At 56.7% G+C, this 17,915-nt stretch overlaps 1 protein-coding gene across 1 annotated transcript in view; it reads right to left on the bottom strand.

Moving 5' to 3' along the window:
- Nucleotides 1-17,915, bottom strand: part of ABCA3 (ATP binding cassette subfamily A member 3) — a 32,645-nt gene that overhangs the window by 11,391 nt on the left and 3,339 nt on the right. Inside the window, exons 2-18 of the mRNA XM_032125720.1 lie at nucleotides 16,115-16,216; nucleotides 12,465-12,729; nucleotides 11,718-11,845; nucleotides 11,427-11,592; nucleotides 9,210-9,469; nucleotides 8,419-8,535; nucleotides 7,789-7,909; nucleotides 6,787-6,960; nucleotides 6,005-6,186; nucleotides 4,695-4,841; nucleotides 4,239-4,368; nucleotides 3,341-3,495; nucleotides 2,432-2,587; nucleotides 1,918-2,128; nucleotides 1,483-1,633; nucleotides 418-516; nucleotides 63-255 (exon numbers count right to left, since the gene is read on the bottom strand). Coding sequence (XP_031981611.1) covers nucleotides 63-255; nucleotides 418-516; nucleotides 1,483-1,633; nucleotides 1,918-2,128; nucleotides 2,432-2,587; nucleotides 3,341-3,495; nucleotides 4,239-4,368; nucleotides 4,695-4,841; nucleotides 6,005-6,186; nucleotides 6,787-6,960; nucleotides 7,789-7,909; nucleotides 8,419-8,535; nucleotides 9,210-9,469; nucleotides 11,427-11,592; nucleotides 11,718-11,845; nucleotides 12,465-12,729; nucleotides 16,115-16,168 — 2,709 coding nt within the window. The 5' untranslated portion in view covers nucleotides 16,169-16,216. The remainder of the gene's footprint in view (nucleotides 1-62; nucleotides 256-417; nucleotides 517-1,482; nucleotides 1,634-1,917; nucleotides 2,129-2,431; nucleotides 2,588-3,340; nucleotides 3,496-4,238; nucleotides 4,369-4,694; nucleotides 4,842-6,004; nucleotides 6,187-6,786; nucleotides 6,961-7,788; nucleotides 7,910-8,418; nucleotides 8,536-9,209; nucleotides 9,470-11,426; nucleotides 11,593-11,717; nucleotides 11,846-12,464; nucleotides 12,730-16,114; nucleotides 16,217-17,915) is intronic.

Raw genomic sequence — 17,915 nt, forward strand, 5'->3', positions numbered from 1 at the left:
TTCAAATCCCCCTTCACATGTCCCCTCCCCGTTCCTGCTGCCCTGACCCCCCCAGCACTCACCCCAGTGTTGAGCTTGATGCTGGAGCAGTCCTCGGTGATGAGTGCCCCGCTGTCATCTGTCATGTCCGTCATGCCACTCAGGCTGCTGGAGTCATCCATGGCCCAGTCGTTGGAGCGTCTCTCATGCTGGTACTGCAGAGCAGGCAGCTGGATGGCCTGGATATCCATGCTGGAGTCCACGAGCTTCCCAACCCTGTGCCAGGAGGCAAAGCGGGTGATGAAACAGAGATCCAGGCAGGATACAGCTCTTCTGAGCTGGGGAAACCAAACCCAAGAGACCAATGCCAACAAGTGCCCCGGAGAGCTGTGCTGGACATCACCAAAGCACACGGGCACTGGTCACCCCTCCACCTACCTGAGGAACACCTCTTCCATGGTGGTGACCGAGGCGCCGTAGCTGGCGATGCCCAGCTCCTCCCGCCTCTGCTCCAGCTCTGTGAACAGGGCCTCAAACCTGGGCAGAGAAGGGAGATGTCAGACACTGACAGTCGTGAGAGGGGGCACTCCGGGGTTAAGACCCTCTGGGCATCAGTCCTGCAGCTAGTTGGAGTCCTGCATCCAACCGCAGGGCAGCCTGTGGCGCTGAGCACGCCCCTGTCCCCAAGGGCAGAGTTTGGGCTCCACTGGCTGTTCTGGCCTCAGCTATCACAGAATCATGGAAACACAGAAGGGTTTGAGTCTGCAATGAACCTTACTGACCATCCCATTCCAGCCCCTGCCATGGGCAGGGACACCTTCCACTGTCCCAGGCTGCTCCAAGCCCCAATGTCCAACCTGGCCTTGGACACTGCCAGGGATCCAGGGGCAGCCACAGCTGCTCTGGGCACCCTGTGCCAGGGCCTGCCCACCCTCCCAGGGAACAATTCCTTCCCAATATCCCATCCAGCCCTGCCCTCTGGCACTGGGAAGCCATTCCCTGTGTCCTGTCTCTCCATCCCTTGTCCCCAGTCCCTCTGCAGCTCTCCTGGAGCCCCTTTAGGCCCTACAAGGGGCTCTGAGGTGTCCCTGGAGCCTTCTCCTCTCCAGGTGAACACCCCCCGCTCTCCCAGCCTGGCTCCAGAGCAGAGGGGTTCCAGCCCTTGGACCATCTTTGTAGCCTCCCTGCACTTGTTCCAGCAGCTCCACGTCTTCCTGCTGGCGCCTCCAGACCGGGAGGCAGCACTGCAGGAGGGGTCTCACGAGAACAGAGCAGATGGGGACAATCAGCTCTGTCACCCTTCTGGGTCCATAGATTTGATTTCAGAGCCAGAACATTCTGCCTCATTTGTGCCACCCTCCGCACCACAGGAGGAACTGAAGCCCATTTTCCATGAGCAGCGCTGATGCAGGGAGCAGCTCCCCTTTCCAGCAAGCCTGTGAGACAGTGTGTGACGACAAAGGGATCCCCCCAGGGAGGGGCAGCAGGGGACAACGCCATTACCTGTGTGTGCTCTCCTTGGGCAGGATGAAGGACAGCTCTGCCCCGGCATTGCTCTCCATGGTGGCGTTGGGCACGTACTGGCAGATGAGGCGGGAGATCTCCCCCAGGTTGCAGTAGGGCTCCTTCACCATCACCATGTGATATCCTGCCCCTGGGGGGAGCCACGAGAGAAGGGAGAGGAGGGTCAGTCCCAGCCCAGCCTGGCCTGGGGAGGGGGCTGGAGCAGAGAGGGATGCTCAGGCACCGCTCTGCGCCGGACACGGACACGATGAAAGAGCAAATGTGGGGACGGGCCTCAGGAGAGGCTGAACAGCAGGATGGGGAGCAACCAGACATGAGACAAGGAGCAATGGACCCCCTTCCTGCTCTCTATCCCCCTCCTGCTCCTCCCTGGCCAGGAGAAGACGTGGAGCACAGCTGCTGCTGCTCCCGTACCGTATTTGCGCTTGAGGAAGAGTGAGGAGCCGCAGCACTGCAGCTCGCCCTTGGCCATGATGGCTATGCGGTCCCCCAGCAGGTCTGCCTCGTCCATGAAGTGAGTGGTCAGCAGGATGGTTCTGTTGCTCCTCTGCTGCTGCAGGAGATCCCACGTGGCTCTGCGAGAGGCTGGGTCCATCCCCGACGTCGGCTCATCCAGCATCACCACCTGCACACAGGAGATGGGTGCAGGTCAGAAAGGGCTGGCAGAGGCCCAGCAGCACAGGAGGGGACAACCTCAGGGCCCAGAGGGAGCCTTGGCCTCCCAGTAATGATCTTGGGGAGCAGCTGCCAGACAGCGGAGCCTCAAGGCATGGCCCTCACAGTTGTCCCCTTCATGGAGGTGCTCCTGCCCGTTCCCTGCTGTCCTTGCTTCTCCCACTGGCTCACCACAGATGAGGAACAGCCTCAGAGCCACCCCAAGGACCTGCACTGGCCCCAGGTACGAGGTGAGCCCACCAAAGCCACCTGCCTTGGAGTCCCCGATGAGGGCGATGCCGATGGACAGCTTGCGCTTCATGCCCCCGGAGAGAGCCTTGGTCAGGGAGCGGCGCTTGTCCTCCAGGTTGAGGATCCTCAGGATGTGGTTGATCTCCTCAGGACACTTGGAGGGTGGGTATCCCTTCAGCTGCCAGACAGGGGGAAGGGAGGGATGAGCCCACCTGCAGGGCTGCCAAACCCCACCACGCTCCCTCCTCCACACACAGACAGGAGAGTGGGGAAGCAGAGATGGACTCCTGCCCAACCCTGCAGCTGTGCCCAGCCCCAGCACAGCTGGCAGGGGTGGTTCCATGGAGTGGTGCTGTCTGAGACCCTGCACTCCTCCACCAGCCTGCAGATGAGGTGGGAAGAGGATGCAAGGGCTGTTCTGCTTATCATGGGAATGGTTTGGGTTGGAAGGGACCTTACAGATCATCTAGGCCAACTGTCCTGCCATGGGCAGGGACACCTTCCACTAGCCCAGGCTGCCCCGTCCAACCTGGCCTGGGACACTGCCAGGGATCCAGGGGCAGCCACAGCTGCTCTGGGCACCCTGGGCCAGGGCCTGCCCACCCTCCCAGGGAACAATTCCTTCCCAATATCCCATCTAACCCTGCTGTCTCTCAGTGAGCCCTGTTGTCTTGTCATTCCAGGCCCTTGTCCCCAGTCCCTCTCCAGCTCTCCTGGAGCCCCTTTAGGCCCTGCAAGGGGCTCTGAGCTCTCCCTGGAGCCTTCTCCTCTCCAGGTGAACACCCCCCGCTCTCCCAGCCTGGCTGCAGAGCAGAGGGGCTTCACCCTCTGATCATTTTTGGACCCACCTGATAGATCTCACTACACTTCCCCACCTTCAGGAGCCCAGGTGCCTCCCCCAGGGCTGCCCCCTGCGCAGTGCCAGGCTCACCCCTGCATAGAAGTGGAGGTGCTCTTCCACAGTCATGTTGTCAAAGAGGACGTCGTGCTGGGGACACAGCCCCAGGCTGCGGCGGATCAGGACCATGTCCTGGGAGATCTCGTAGCCATTGATGTAGGCCTGGCCGCCCGTCGGGGAGTGCAGCCCTGCGGGGAGCGGGACACAGAGCCTCAGGGTGACCCCAGTGGCAAAGAGCCAGTGGAAAGGTGGACGGTCCTGATGAGCATCCCCCCCCCCCCTCCCACCAGCTTTCTGCCAAAAAAGCAGAGCAAGTCTGTCTCCTGCTCAGGCCAGGGTACAACAGCTTCCTCCTGCCCACAGGGTGGGCTGCAGGGCACCCACAGGTGGGAACTGGGCCTGCCAGTGCAGAAAGGAGAGGAACAGGCAGGTCAAACATGGTTCTGAGCTGTGCAGAGAGCCAGTCACGGCCAGGACAGAGCTCCAGGAAGGTCCCGTGAGCCCCCTGAGTTGCCAGGAGCAGCTCAGAGCAATAGAGAACAGGGAAGGACCATCAAAGGCCACTGTGTCCAAAACAGGTATGGTGGAGCTCAGCAGCTCAAGAATGACAAACACCTGTTCTACCTTATCTGCCTTATCACAGCAAAGCCTACAGAGAGCAATCCTACAGCAGGTCCAGTCTCTTTTCAGGGCTCTCCAGCACAAAACCTGGCTGTCATTTCACCCACTGGCTGATCCCATTCTTGCGGAGGCCCGAGCAGGGACCCTCCATGCTCTTTCCATCTCCCTCTCACACTACCCTGGCACCCCTGACCAACAGCTCAGCAAACTGAGCTCCAAGGAAGATCAAAAACCCTGCCCACCCTCAGAGACAGGGTCTGGCTCTTCTTTGAGGGTCAAGTCATCAGTCCCTGCAGCAGGATGCTCCTACCTGTGAGCATGGACAGGGTGGTGGTCTTCCCAGCACCATTGTGTCCCAACAGGACGGTGATCTGCCCTTCGTACATGTTCACTGTCAGGTCCTTCACTGCCTCTTTTGTCTTGTTTCCCACTTTGAAGACCTGTGGAGATCACGCCCATGAGCTGGTGCTGCACTTCAGGCAAGTGCCTCAGCTCCATGCAGCAGGCAAAGCCCGGGATGCTCACGGGGCGTTAGCAGTAGACAACAGGTCTAATTCAGGGTAAATTCAGATGTCAACCAGTTAAATACAGATGTCACTGCACCTCTAAGTACCCAGCACTTCATCCCACCACAAAATGCAGCCAGCTCTGGGGAAGAGCCATACCCAGCCCTAGGGCAGCACGAGGATACAGAAGCTGCCTGCAGGCAACGAGTTTTACAAAACCAACACTGTGGTGTGTTTGTGCCCTGCTGGGCAGTCAGTACCTTGGAAAGGTGCTTTATTTTGATGCCTGACACGAGGTCAGCTGGTTCCTCCTCAATGTACTGACTCTTCAGGGCTTTCTCGGGGTCCTCCTCCTCCTCTTTCTCTTTCCCCACAACAGTCCTGGGCCGCCCGCACCAGTATGAGGGCTGATGGAGGAAGGGAGAGACAGAAGTCAGGCACAGGCAGAGCCCATCTCTTTTTCCCAGCCTTGGCCACCCTCCTCCTCCCACAGATGCCTCCCAAGGATCTCCCAGACCACTCTCCTTGGCCTGGGAATTGCCAACCAGCACATCTTCAGCAGGCAGGGCTGACGTGATAGAACAGCTCCTCCTGCCCTCCTGCCTTCCCCCATTTCTCCCTTGCAGCAGGACTGCCTGTGGTTACACAGCAGCTTCTCCCCATCTTCATCTCCATGGAAAAAATTTCACTGAGAAAAAAAATCACTCAGGCAGAAGCTCATCCTGCCCAGGAGAGCCCATGGATGACCACTCCCTCCAAAACCCCGGACAAACACTAATTACAGCCTGGGGTCCAGCTGCTGCAGTTACAGCCCCTTTTTTTGGCCTGGCCCTCTAGGAATGAAACTAAGTGTTTGGGACCTTAAATCCCCATGGGAATAACAATTCAACAACTCCAGGATGCAAAATCAGCTTTTGTCAATGGCTGCATCTCTGCTTCCCTGGTCTGACTGCAAGGAGTGAGATACCGGAGTGAAACCACCCCGGGATGAGGAATTTGGAAGGGAGAAGGAAAAACCTCTCTATCAAATAACAAAGGATCCATCTCCAGTATCAAATAGAACATATCCTCTCTGCAGCCATGGAGCCACAGTGCCCACTGCAGCTGCAGCTGCTGACAGTGATGCCAAGTGTTTGGCTTGGCAGAGCGAGGGCGGCTCAGCTGACGGGGTGACAGTTGTCACCCACCCCTGGCACGTGGCGGCTGGCAGTGGGACACAGGCCACCCATGCCCGCCTGCATGGCAGCACTCGGGGGTGTCAAATAGCTGGATCTGATTGCTCACACCTGGGGTTTCTCTCCAATGCCTTTGCTTGGGCCTGGAAACATTAAACAACACCCTGCACGCCAGAAGTGCTGGGAGAGAGATTTAAAGCCAAGACGACCTTCATCCACAGTAAAAACCTACAGCTGCATCAGCCTTTAGTGAGGACATGCTGCACACCCCGTGGTTTTGGAGGCCAGATGGTGCCACCCTTGCCCATCAGACTGGCCTGCTGCACAGCACAGAAGTGGTGACCGTCCCCAGTGATGCCCCTCAAGCCCAGGGAAGGGGTGCAAGCAGTGCTCACCGTGAGGAAGAAGTACCAGGGCTGTGGCACACCGTACTCCCCGGGGAACACAGCCTCCACATACCAGGCCACCACGCCATAGAGCACCGAGTCCAGGAGCAGCATCCCCAGCACCTGGGCCAAGGTGAAGTTGTCATCCACGCTGATGGGCTTCATGAGGTCCCTCCACTGGATGCCAGTCCCTGCAAAGCACACGGGGCACTGCTACCTCTGCATCCCCAGGAGGACCATCTTCTCCAGGACTGGCAGAGAGCAGCCCCTCTGCCAGCTCACTGCTCTGTAACCAGGAGCACCTGCACAGCTCTAGGATCCCTCTGCAGATGGAGGGAAAAGAGGCACTGACACCTCGAGGCTCCCCACCCCACCATGCTCCTTCCATGCCATCCTCTGCCACTGCCTGGGAAGAAATGATCCCTTCTCCAGCATCACCCCTCCATCACTACAGCCACTGATCTACTGCCAGCACTGAGTAAATGCACAGCTCTGCTGGAAGCAACAGCAGACTGCTTAAATTGAAGAAATTAAAGGAAGAAGGAAATGCAATGGTTCCCATCCATTAGAACAGAATTCCTTTGGTAATTAGAGTGAGGATGGCATTCTGCACAGCCCAGGGGCACGGGCACAAGTTCGGAGAGCCCTGCTATGGGAGCAATCAGCTCTACTTCGAAGCAGGAAAGTGCTTCTCCCTGCTGTCTTTCCACCAAGCCAGCCCCACCCCACCACAAACTCAGGCTGACAGGAAGGGGATGCTCCTCTCCCCAGGAACAGACGGCCCTACTCACCTTTCCCTTCAAACATGCCGATGAGCTGCGCCCCCATGGCCATGGCCACGTTGGAGATGAGGCAGGATGCCAGCTTCTGGCTGTGGGACATCAGGTCGTAGCGGGGCGAGATGAAGAAGTAGGGGATGTAGGAGAAGAAGTAGAGGAAGCCGCCAGCGGCAGCTGCGACGTTTGCTGCCAGGGCAGGGAAAAGTGAGAGGGAAAACGTCACGGTGATGCCACCCAGCATTCCTCACCAGCTTCCCATCCAGGGACGTGCCAGATTTGTGCACAGAGCATGGTTATGTGGGGGCAGGACAAGGACATGCCCACATCCCACAGCAAGGCAGGAGCCTGACCCCAACCCCATGGTGGGCAGCTGCAGAAGCCCCCTGTCCATGCCAGAGCAGAGTCTGGGGCCAAGCCAGCCAGATGAGGCCCTAAGACATGAGCTTGTCACACACCAGGGCATGGTCTGGGTTGGAAGGGACATTAAAGACCACCTTCTCCCACCCCCTGCCATGAGCAGGGACACCTTCCACTAGCCAAGGCTGCTCCAAGCCCCATCCAGCCTGGCCTTGGACACTGCCAGGGATCCAGGGGCAGCCACAGCTGCTCTGGGCACCCTGTGCCAGGGCCTGCCCACTCCCATAGGGAACAATTCCTTCCCAATATCCCATCCAGCCCTGCCCTCTGGCACTGGGAAGCCATTCCCTGTGTCCTGTCCCTCCATCCCTTGTCCCCAGTCCCTCTGCAGCTCTCCTGGAGCCCCTTTAGGCCCTGCAAGGGGCTCTGAGCTCTCCCTGGAGCCTTCTGTTCTCCAGGTGAGCACCCCCAGCTCTCCCAGCCTGGCTCCAGAGCAGAGGGGCTCCAGCCCTTGGACCTGCTCTGGTTTGGGAAGCAACCAGTACCAACATCCTGTTCCACACACTGTGGGGAAAATGCAGCCAAAAACGGGAAGAAATGCCCCCTCCACAAGTCAAAGTGCTCAGTAACACAGGGAGGCAGCGTGGGGGGACTCACCTCGTGAGAAGAAGGTGCTCACCATAAAGTTGAAGGAGATGGAGGAGATGGAGAAGATGGCGAGGAAGGTGAACACCAGCGTGGGGTCACTGTTGGTGAGCACCGCTCCCTGTTCACTCACCTGCCAAGAAAATCTTGTGAAGCCCAGAGCTGCTGGAGCCAGCTGTGGCTTTAACAGCCCAGACCTGGGGCTGGAGACAAACTGGGATGGGTGAGAACACCCAGGAACTCCCAGACCACTCCAGAGGGAGGAAATACAGATTGTCCTCGTGTGATGCAGGGTCTAAGGGGCAGGGGGCACCCCGGCCAACACTCAGACAGCCCCCTCCTGCTTGCCATGGTGTGGGCACATGCAGAGGGGAGAGCCTGAGGCCCTTCAGAGGCTCTGGGAGCAGGGTGGTCCTGCTCTGCATGGAGTGTCCCTGGGGCTCCAATCCCCAGCTCCCTCTGGGGGGAGTCACCCCTGCCTTGAATGCAGCTGTGGGGCAGCACTGCCCACCTCGGTCCGGGAAACCCAAACTCCAGCCTTTGGAGGAGCCCTGGGATACCAGGACAGTCCCATGGCAGAGTGGCCCTATCATCCCTGTGCCCTGCCAGCACAGAGCTCGTGGCCTGGGGCCAGACGCTCACCTTGACACAGAAGAGCACGGTGACGAAGAACACGGACACCAGGAGGAAGAGGAAGAACATGAGGAACCAGGCGCTCCAGTGCAACCAGTTGCTGAGGCCCATCATGTGCATGTACTCCTGTGGGAGGTCACAGCATCACCCAGGGCTGCACCCACACTCCCCGGGCATGGCTGGGGCAAGGCAGAGGTGGCACAAGCAGGGAGGTGGCAGCCCCAAGTGCCACCAGAGTGGTCCTGCACAGCCACCAGCACGGCGCGGTGTCCTCCACCTCCCTAAACGAGGGCTGCCACCACTGCAGGAGTCCCCAGAGAGCCGAGCTGAGCCCAAACCCAGGGCAGGGTGCCAGTGGTGCCACCAGGGCCACCCAGCACAGGGCAGGACACCCAACGCCTGGGAGAAGCCAAGCCCTGCTGTCGCAACCACGTGGCCGAGCTCCAGCCGCCCCCACAGCACACCCACATCGGGTCGCTACTCTCAAAAGGCAAAAACCTTCCTTCCCACAGGCTGAACTCTTGAATCCACAAACTCTGGAACCCACACGTGCTGCCCTCTCTCCTGGCCCAGGAGAAACACCATCCCTGTGGTCCAGCACCCCGGCTTGCACAGCAAGGAGAGCCCAGCCTCACGCCGGCAGCAGGATTAGCAACATTCTTCCCTGGGGCTCGCTAATCCGCTGCCATCCCCACCTCCTGCTCACTGGCTCTACACCCAACAGGGATTTTGTTCCTAATGCAAAGCCATCATCCATTGGGAACGGCTGCAGAGTGAGGGGAACACATCCCAGCGCTCACCTTCAGCTTCTTCTCCTTCTCGTGGACGACGGCGCGGACGATGTTGAGCGAGGTGTAGGTGAAGCTGAGCATGAGCAGCAGCGGCAGCTGGTTCTGGATGGCCAGGAGGAAGAGGTCATTGACGTAGGCCGGGAAGGGGAAGCGCTGCACCACCACAGTGATGTTCTCCAGCAGGCTGGCAGAGCTGGCACCGGCGTGGTACTGCATGATGGCCCTGTCCACCGCGTGCTGCACCGCCAGGAATCCCTCCCGGAGATAACCTGCACGGCAAGAACCACGGGGAATAGAGACGGGTCTGGGGTTTGGAGGGACAAACAGCCTTTGTGGGAAGGATCACATGGGAAGAGGAACAGGGACTAAAACTGGAGTGCAGAGCAAAAGCAACACAAGCATCACTGTGCCACGGGGCACAGGGGAAGGATTGATACCACAGCAAACTCATGGAACCACTGCTTTGGGTTTGAAGGGACCTTAAAGCTTATTTTGTTCTACATCCTGCAATGGGCAAGGACACCTTCCCTTAGAGCAGGGACACCTTCCACTAGAGCAGGGACACCTTCCCTTAGAGCAGGGACACCTTCCCCTAGAGCAGGGACACCTTCCCCTAGGAGGAGCTGCCAGGAAAACTCAGTTCATGGTCGCTGTCCCACAGCATGGCTGTGAGATTACCTGTCACCATCAACCACCACAAGCCACTGGGCTTGTGTTCCATCCCTTTTTCTTTTTCTTTGTAAACGTGTGACTTACATTTTTGTACATTAGAAAACGCTGAAAAAATTTTAATTTTCCAGTAGTATCTCCCAAGTGGGAAGGGACCCACCAGGATCATGGATCCAACCCTGGCCCTGCACAGATCCCCCAGCAACCCCACCCTGGGCATCCCTGGCAGCGCTGTCCAAACGCTCCTGGAGCTCTGGCAGCCTCGGGGCCGTGCCCATTCCCTGGGGAGCCTGGGCAGTGCCCAGCACCCTCTGGGGGAAGAGCCTTTCCTTGAGATCCAACCTAAACCTCTCTTAACACAGCTTTAAATAACAAAATAAACTTAAAATAGTTTATTTTTAAGTGGAATTGCAGCCAAGTGTTACCTGGACAGGAATTTAAATTCTCTTACAAAACCCCAAATGAACATTTTGAAAGTCAGTTGGTTAAAATGACCCACAGAGAGAGAAGATAAAAGTGGAAATATGAGATTGGGAACATTGTTTGATATTAACTCATGTACTGAGCAAACACTCTGGGGCTCTGCTTTATTTACACACTGTGAGCAAAACCTGTTCGCCCACTTCCTCACCCTCACTCTCCCTCTCCCTGGACACTGCAATCAAATACAGGGGGAGAAATCCCACTGAGGGAAATATTCCCTTTGCCACCACAGGAGAAGTTCCCAAAAATCCAGTCCTAAGCCAGCGCCAGCTCCAGCAATGTCCCTGCTGGCTCCTGTTCTGCCAGTGGTTTGGCTGCCCTTAAACACCCCAAACCACAGAACTGCTCTATTTACTTTTCAAGTACTTAAGCAGCACAATAAACACTGGGCAGTTTGGATCGTGAAATAAAATTTCCATTAAAAATCGAAATGGGAAAAGATATTAAATTTTAAAATGATTCATGCACATAGAAATTTATTCTTATCCAACCCTGCTCAAGAGAGGTGCCCAGAGGCCAAACAGTGCCCATGAAGTCACAGGATAAAATATAAATAAAGGATAGCTATAATGAATATAACAAAATTGTAAATAAAGTTAAATTCTACCTAAATAATAACTCAATAAAATAAAGACATATTAATTAATTAAATATACAAATAAATATTAAAAAGGCCTATCGTTAATAATTAACATTAAATATTAATTTAAAAATGTGGAATTGTTTATATATGCCTAAAACTGAATATAAACATCTACACAAATACATAACCATTTAACTATTTATGTATTCATAAAGATTTATATGTAAATTTAAGACTTTTAATATCTATATAAATATTTAATATTTAATCACTTGCTTGTATTTATATAAAATAAATATATGCTTATATAAATAAATATTTAATTGTTTGCCTTATGCATAGATAAACTTAATGCTGGTATAAATATAAATCAACACTTCCTTATAATTAACTGAATTTAATAATTTCTTTTAAATGAGCCTATTTCTTTAAAAGCTCAGAGCCTGCCAGGTGCTGCAGGAAGGTGACCCCACGTGCTCGGCCGTGCTCACCCGGCGTCCCCCCATCAGCAAACTTGGCCTCGCGGGGCCCGGGCAGCTGGAAGAGGGGGAAGAGGTAACTGGTGTGCCAGTCCCGGTCCAGGTTGGGGTTCAGCCCCGTCTGCTCGCTGCGCGGGGCGTTCCTCGGGCTGTACTTGAAGCGCAGCTCATACTCCACCTGCAAGGAGCACACGGAGGGTCGGAGGGGGGTGGGACAGACGGCAGTGACACCTGGATGACACCTGGATGACACCCGGATGACACCCGGAGGGGGGATGCTGTCCCCACCTTCCCCTCGCTCACCTGAAGGGGCAGCGGGGCCGAGCTGTGCGGGAAGCGGTGCCGGAACACGACGGCGGCCAGGACGCTGCCCGAGCGGTTGTCCAGCCTGACGTACTCCTCGAAGTCCCGCTCCGAGGTGAAGCCCTGAGCTGTGGAGGGGAAAACGTGGAGATGCAGGAATGGGGCACAGCAACGCACCATGGATGGGCGCTCAGCCATCACCAGGAGCATCGTTTGCTCCAGGACAGGAGGGACGTGCCATGCTGGCTGTGAGACACGGGGCAGTTACACAGGATGCTGCCCTGTATCCTGGGCATGCAGACATTCCTCCTCCCTGAGAGCAGGAGTCAGCTTTCCCACAGAAAATCCTAACAGTTTGGAACACCAAGTGCTAAAATTTTCTGTGCCAAAAGATTTCCAAAAATACTTTTTCACAGGGAAGCACTGCGACTTTCTTTAACTGGTTTAGGGTGATATTTTTCTAGATGGAAACTGCATTTTAGAGACCAAAAAGCAACTCAAAATCCTGTCATTTTAGTGGGGGAAAAAAATCAAACTACAGGCCTTGAAGTTCTGAAAAAAAAAGTGTTCTGGGAGCATAAGGATTTAGAATTGGTCACAGAATGGTTTGGATTGGAAGGGACATGAAAGACCATCCAGCTCCAAGCCCCTGCCATGGGCAGGGACACCTTCCACTGGACCAGGCTACTCAGAGTAAAGATTCACACCAATTTCTGGGGTGGAAGGGGCAGCCCCAGCCCTGCTCACCTTTGATGTTGATGGGCAGAGCTCTCTCCACCGCCTCGGCGATGCTCCGGACGGCGCTGCTGTTGGAGGGGACATAGGCCAGCTCCCAGGGGCTGCTGGCATGCCGGGAGGAGAAGAAGCTGGGCAGGTCATCCACAGACTCGGTGGGGTAGAGGGTGGCGTTGGGGTGGCTGACGGAGTGCACGCGGTGCCGCAGCGCGATCAGGATGGCGGCGAAGAGCAGCGGCAGGCACACCTCGATCACTGTCACCAGGATCTGCCGCTTCTGCGGGGCAGGGAAAAGGTACAAAGATGGGGGTAAGGCTATAAAATACATTATATGTCTATATATACACAGACATCTAGATATCTACCATGGTATGTGTCTATACACGGATACCTATCCATATATAGCACACTCTCTCTCTCTTGATAAAAAAGAAGTGCAAACACAGAAGGTAGATGAGCACAGTAACGAGGTTCAGGCCATGAGAACACCACGGAGCAGCAGCATTCTTGCATTCCACAAGGTTTCACAACCTGGGTTTTTCCAGAGCCCAGGAATGACGCTGTGCTGGTTCCCACATCCTTCAGGACTCTCCAGCCAAAGTGTCCCCTACCCTAAGCAGTGCTCCAGCTCAAATCAGCCTCCATTAGAGCCTTCCTCACCACGTTGCTGGGTTGAATGACCCAGGCTGGTCCTTTGCTCCTTCCCCGTGACCTGGGGCTCTGCCACGTGCAGCAACGCTGCTGGAACCAGTGAAACTTTTCCTGCAGGAGCTGAGTTGCTCCAGGCAGCTGGACATGGGATCTGCATCCCAGGATGGGGCCCAGCAGAGCCTCCGGCCACAGAACAGCTGCAGCACGGCAAGCACACCCGTGGGCATACCCAAGCCACTCCTGCACTGCACACAGTGGCTCATTTTTTCTTTCTTTTAATTGAGGCTCAAGCAACTGGAGAATGAACTCAAACCCTGCACTCAGGAGGGAGCATCATCCATCAATTCCCCCAGGGCTACCTCTCCTGCACAATTCCCCCTAGCTAGTAACACCCCCCACCAACACAGGTTCATTAGCATCGACCCAGGTCAATTAGCATTTCAAACTGGTGTCCAGGGGAACTGTGGTCATCTGAGCAACCTGGTCTAGTGGAAGGTGTCCCTGCCCATGGCAGGGGAGTAGGAACAAGATGAGCTTTAAGGTCCCATTCAACCCAAAACATTCACAATTCTGCTGTCTCTGACCATGGGGCCAAGGGGAGCGCTGGTCCCAACCAGCACCATGCAGCACACCCGCCTCCCTGCAGTCTCACTCCCCTGATGTTCTACTCCAGTGCCAGGATGTGCTGAAGGATTCATGCTCGCAACATCACTGTAAAGGTCAGGCTTGCTCCCAAGGAGAGTAGCAAGCACCAGGCTGTTCCCATTGGAAACTGCATCACCCATGTGGGGAAGGAGTGGAGAGGGAGGCACAGAGCTCGGCTGGGCACACCATGGTTCACCATGGGCAGGGGGGCACAGCTTAGCTGAGCGCTTGGTGCAGCAGCCAGGCAGGTCCAGGGGAGGAGAGCTGAAATTTGGACCTGTGTTGCCTTATTTCACTGGCCCAGAGAAGTTGTGGCTGCCTCATCCCTGGAAGTGTCCAAGGCCAGGTTAGACAGGGCTTGGAGCAACCTGGGCTAGTGGAAGGTGTCCCTGCCCTTGGCAAGGGAGCGGGATGGGTGGTCCCTTCCAATCCAAACCATTCTGGGATTCTGTGATTTCCTCCTGCAAAACAAGCTGCCTTCACCCCAGCCCAGGCTCAAGAGCAGCACAGCACACTCAGCCACAGCCACAGCAGTGACAGCTCAGAGATGTCCCTGGCCACAGGGGTTCATGGCTGCTCACTCAGAGCACATGCTTGGAGCAGCAGCAGCAGCATTAACCTTTTCTGAGGCCTCTGGCTAATTTGGGCTTCACAAGACGTGGGGATTTTCTACCCTCCCCTTTGCCAGGCTGGAAAGAGGAGCACCACTAGGAAAGAGGAGCACCAACGGCTTTCATCTCACAACTTTGCTGTCTCAGCAACTGGATTGTATCCAGCAGCCAGTGGGCAGAATCTCCAGTGGGGCAGGTAGGGAGCCCTGAGCACAGCCTGGACATCCTGGGGAGGGAGACAGCCCCACAGGAGCCAGGGTGAATGGGATCTTGGACAGTGTTTCCTTCAGGAGATGGTACAGGGACTACGATTACCCTGGCTCTCAGCACCCACTGCCAAAGCCAGAAGCACCTCTTGGGGCTCCCCCTGGGAGGAACAGTCCACAGCCGGCCCCGGCAGCACAGGCAGGAGGCAGCAGCTCCGGGCAGGCAGGGAAAAAGGAGCTTTCCCAACAGCCACGCTCATAAAAGCGAACGCTGCAGATGTCTGATGGGTTTATAATGCAGCCCTGGCAGCCCAGCTGCCTCCCGCTGATTTACTATCGTACTAAACCTCTCCCTATCTCCTGGGCTGCCTCCAGAACAGCTCTCTGCCTCCCTGAACTTGCAGGCTCATACACATTCACCAGCCCTGCAGCAGAAGTCATTCAAGCGCTGTGTTCCAGAGGTGACAGGGATACTCATCCATAATCACCACCTCCGCCTGGCCAGAGCAGCTCAGGACGAGCCACGTGTGCCAGCATCCATCCTCACAGCGGGGTGGGGGTGACTTGGGAGCTCTGTGTCTTTATCAGGAACAGGATTTTAGCTGTGTCCCCACACAGTAAACCTAAGTCAGCTTGTGGCCTTGGAAAACCCGCTGAGACGTGTCCCCACTCTGGAGCACACCCAGAAAACGACGCTTTTCCCCTGCAGAGAGGATGGGGGATGCTCCTGGCTGCAAATCAGCCCTGCCACCAGTCCCTTTTGTCCCCTCCAACGGCTGCTCCTTGTTCCGTGCCTGCTGGAAGGCCGGGTGCAGCCAGCACTTCCCTCTTCCTTTGGTTTATTTTTACAGCAATGCCGTGCTGAGCTGCAGACAGGTAGTTGAAAGCGTAAAGCCAGGCTGCAGCCAACCCTGCTCCGTCCTCTTCCCCCGAGCTCTGCCAGGGCTGGCCCCGGGTCCCAGAGGAGCCACAGCATCTGCCTGGGAACACCCACACGCTGCTTAAAGGGGCTGCGGCCTCGGCCAGCACCAGCCGGGACCTGCCGGCCCTGACGTCCACAAATCCCTCAGCACCGCCCAGCTGCCACGCTGGGAGGTGGGCTGGCAGTGGGTGCCAGTGGTTTAATATTTTTAAGACCTCTAAAAGCTGCTCCTAAGAGTGGTAGAAAACAATGGAAGGGAAAAACCCCCAGGGCTCCAGCGGTTTTGGAGGCACCGGCACTTCCGGAGGAGGCTGCGCAATGAGACAGCTCAAAAAACCCCACTGTCACATGGGTGGGTGTGTGGGTTACCCTGTCCCAGGAGAAGGGGAGCTACGCTCATGGCCAGAGGGCAGGCCGGGGACAAGGAAACTGAGCACATAGCACAGCCCATAAGGTCACACAGCTCAGCACAAAAGACACCACGTGCACGAATAACCCAGTTTTCCTCCTAGAGATGCCCTGTGCCCACGGGGGAGGTTTCCTGGAGGAGCCAGAGGCTGGGCAAGCTCTGCTGTACCCCCATTTAGCGGTGTCAGAAGCGGCCTCCCGGGCGCAGTGCCAGCCTACCTGCAGGATGTAGTTCTTCCAGAGCAGCAGCCCAAACTGCCTGAGCACAACCATCCTCCCATCAGAAGGGGCCCAGCGCTGCCACCGCCGCTCCGCAGGACCCTGGAAGAGAGGAGAGAGCCGTGAGTGCCAGGTGCTGGTGGAGCTGGGCAGCAGGAGGGCAGCGCCCCACACCCCATCCAGCCCAGGGCAGCTCTCGGCTTCCAGCCTGGTGCCACAGCAGCTGGCTTGACCCCAAACAGGGCAAAATAACCACTGTGTTCCATCTCCTAAGAGTAAGAGCCCCTGGTTTCTGGCATGGCTGTTCCCAGCAATGGAAGCTGCTCTTTCAACACCCAACCTGGGTCCTTCCCAGCAGCAGACAGGAACAGCTTTCCTCGAGCTGCAAGAGCACAGGGTTACAGAACCGCAAACAGCAGCCCCAGGAAGGCCGTCAAACCCCTGGCAGCCCATTATTTTGGGATGGTGGAGATTTCAAGTTGTGCCTTCACCTCCTGCCGTGTGAAGGGTTGGTTCTGCAACACTGCCGGTGCTTTCCCAGCAGAAACTCTCCCTCGGAGAGGCGAGCATCAGAAAAGGGTAGGGAAGCACAAGAGAAGGTCCGTGCGCTTGAGGACGATCCCCCGCCGCCTCCTCCCCCTCTCGGGAAGCATCCGCCATCCCTTCAAGTTGTTTGTGTCTCCATTTGCAGTGGCATTTCCTGACAGAGCACTGCTGTCCCATCAGGAGACATCAGGGCCGGGATTTTGGGCTTGCAGTGCGGCACAGAGAAGGAAGGGGCAGCCCTGGTACGAGCAAAGCCTCCTGCCCGCACTGCCGGACTCTGGGCAGCCCCCACCGAGCAGTGCCAGCCTCTGAGCACGGCACATCCCGACAGGATCACAGCGGGCAGCTGCTGGGGTCAGCTCCGAGCCATGCTCCGAAGCCTGGCAGCACTGAAAGCTGCCCAGGGACACGGATGGGCACACGACCCACGAGCAACGCCCTGGCAAATGCTCCACAGCACATTCTCCAGCCCTGGCTGGGATGGTATCGGCTCCTTGGACGCACCTGGCACCCAGCAACCTCAGCAGGGGTTTCAGGGTGCCACAGTAAGAGGAGGGGAGGGTGCTGACCCAGCCTGCCCGACCTTGGCTCCCAGGCCGGTGCCAGTGAACGCACACAGCGAGCACAGCTCCGGTGGCAACAGAGCTGCAGCAGGAGCAGCTGAGACCCACGCAGGGCTGCAGGCACAGCAACACCTGCCTGCCTCACCTGCTCTCTGCCACCAGCTCCTTGACCTCTGCAGGAGCCTTCTCCTGCCCTGGCAAACACCCTCCCAGCCTCAACCCGAAACCCAGGACCCTTCTCCTGCCCTGGCACACACCTTCCCAGCCCCAACCCTAAACCAAAAGCCTTCTCCTGGCTTTGCAAGCACCTTCCCAGCCCCAATGCTAAACCCACACGTGTTCTCAGAGCACGAAAAACCCACCTTCTCTTTGCCACTCCATGCACAGAAGACAGATTCCTACAACAGTAGGGACATCTGTGTTCAAGGATCTTTCTCCAGGCAGGAGAAAGCAGAAGAGATCTTACACTTCAGCCCCAAAAAGTCCACCAGAACCCCCGCTCACAGCAAGCAGGAAAGGAATAGCAAGGGAGACTTGGCAAAGGAACCTTCAAGCGCCTCACAAAGTGCCATGTCTCCAGCTGACCTCTGGTCCACAGGATCCCTTAGCAGGTCCCCCAGACCCACACACACATACCCCACACAGCAGCACCTGAAACACCCCCAAATAAGCCCCCCTGCCACTGAGCAGAA

This window comes from Corvus moneduloides, chromosome 16 (assembly GCF_009650955.1).
Source record: "Corvus moneduloides isolate bCorMon1 chromosome 16, bCorMon1.pri, whole genome shotgun sequence".
NCBI classification, from domain to species: Eukaryota; Metazoa; Chordata; class Aves; order Passeriformes; family Corvidae; genus Corvus; species Corvus moneduloides.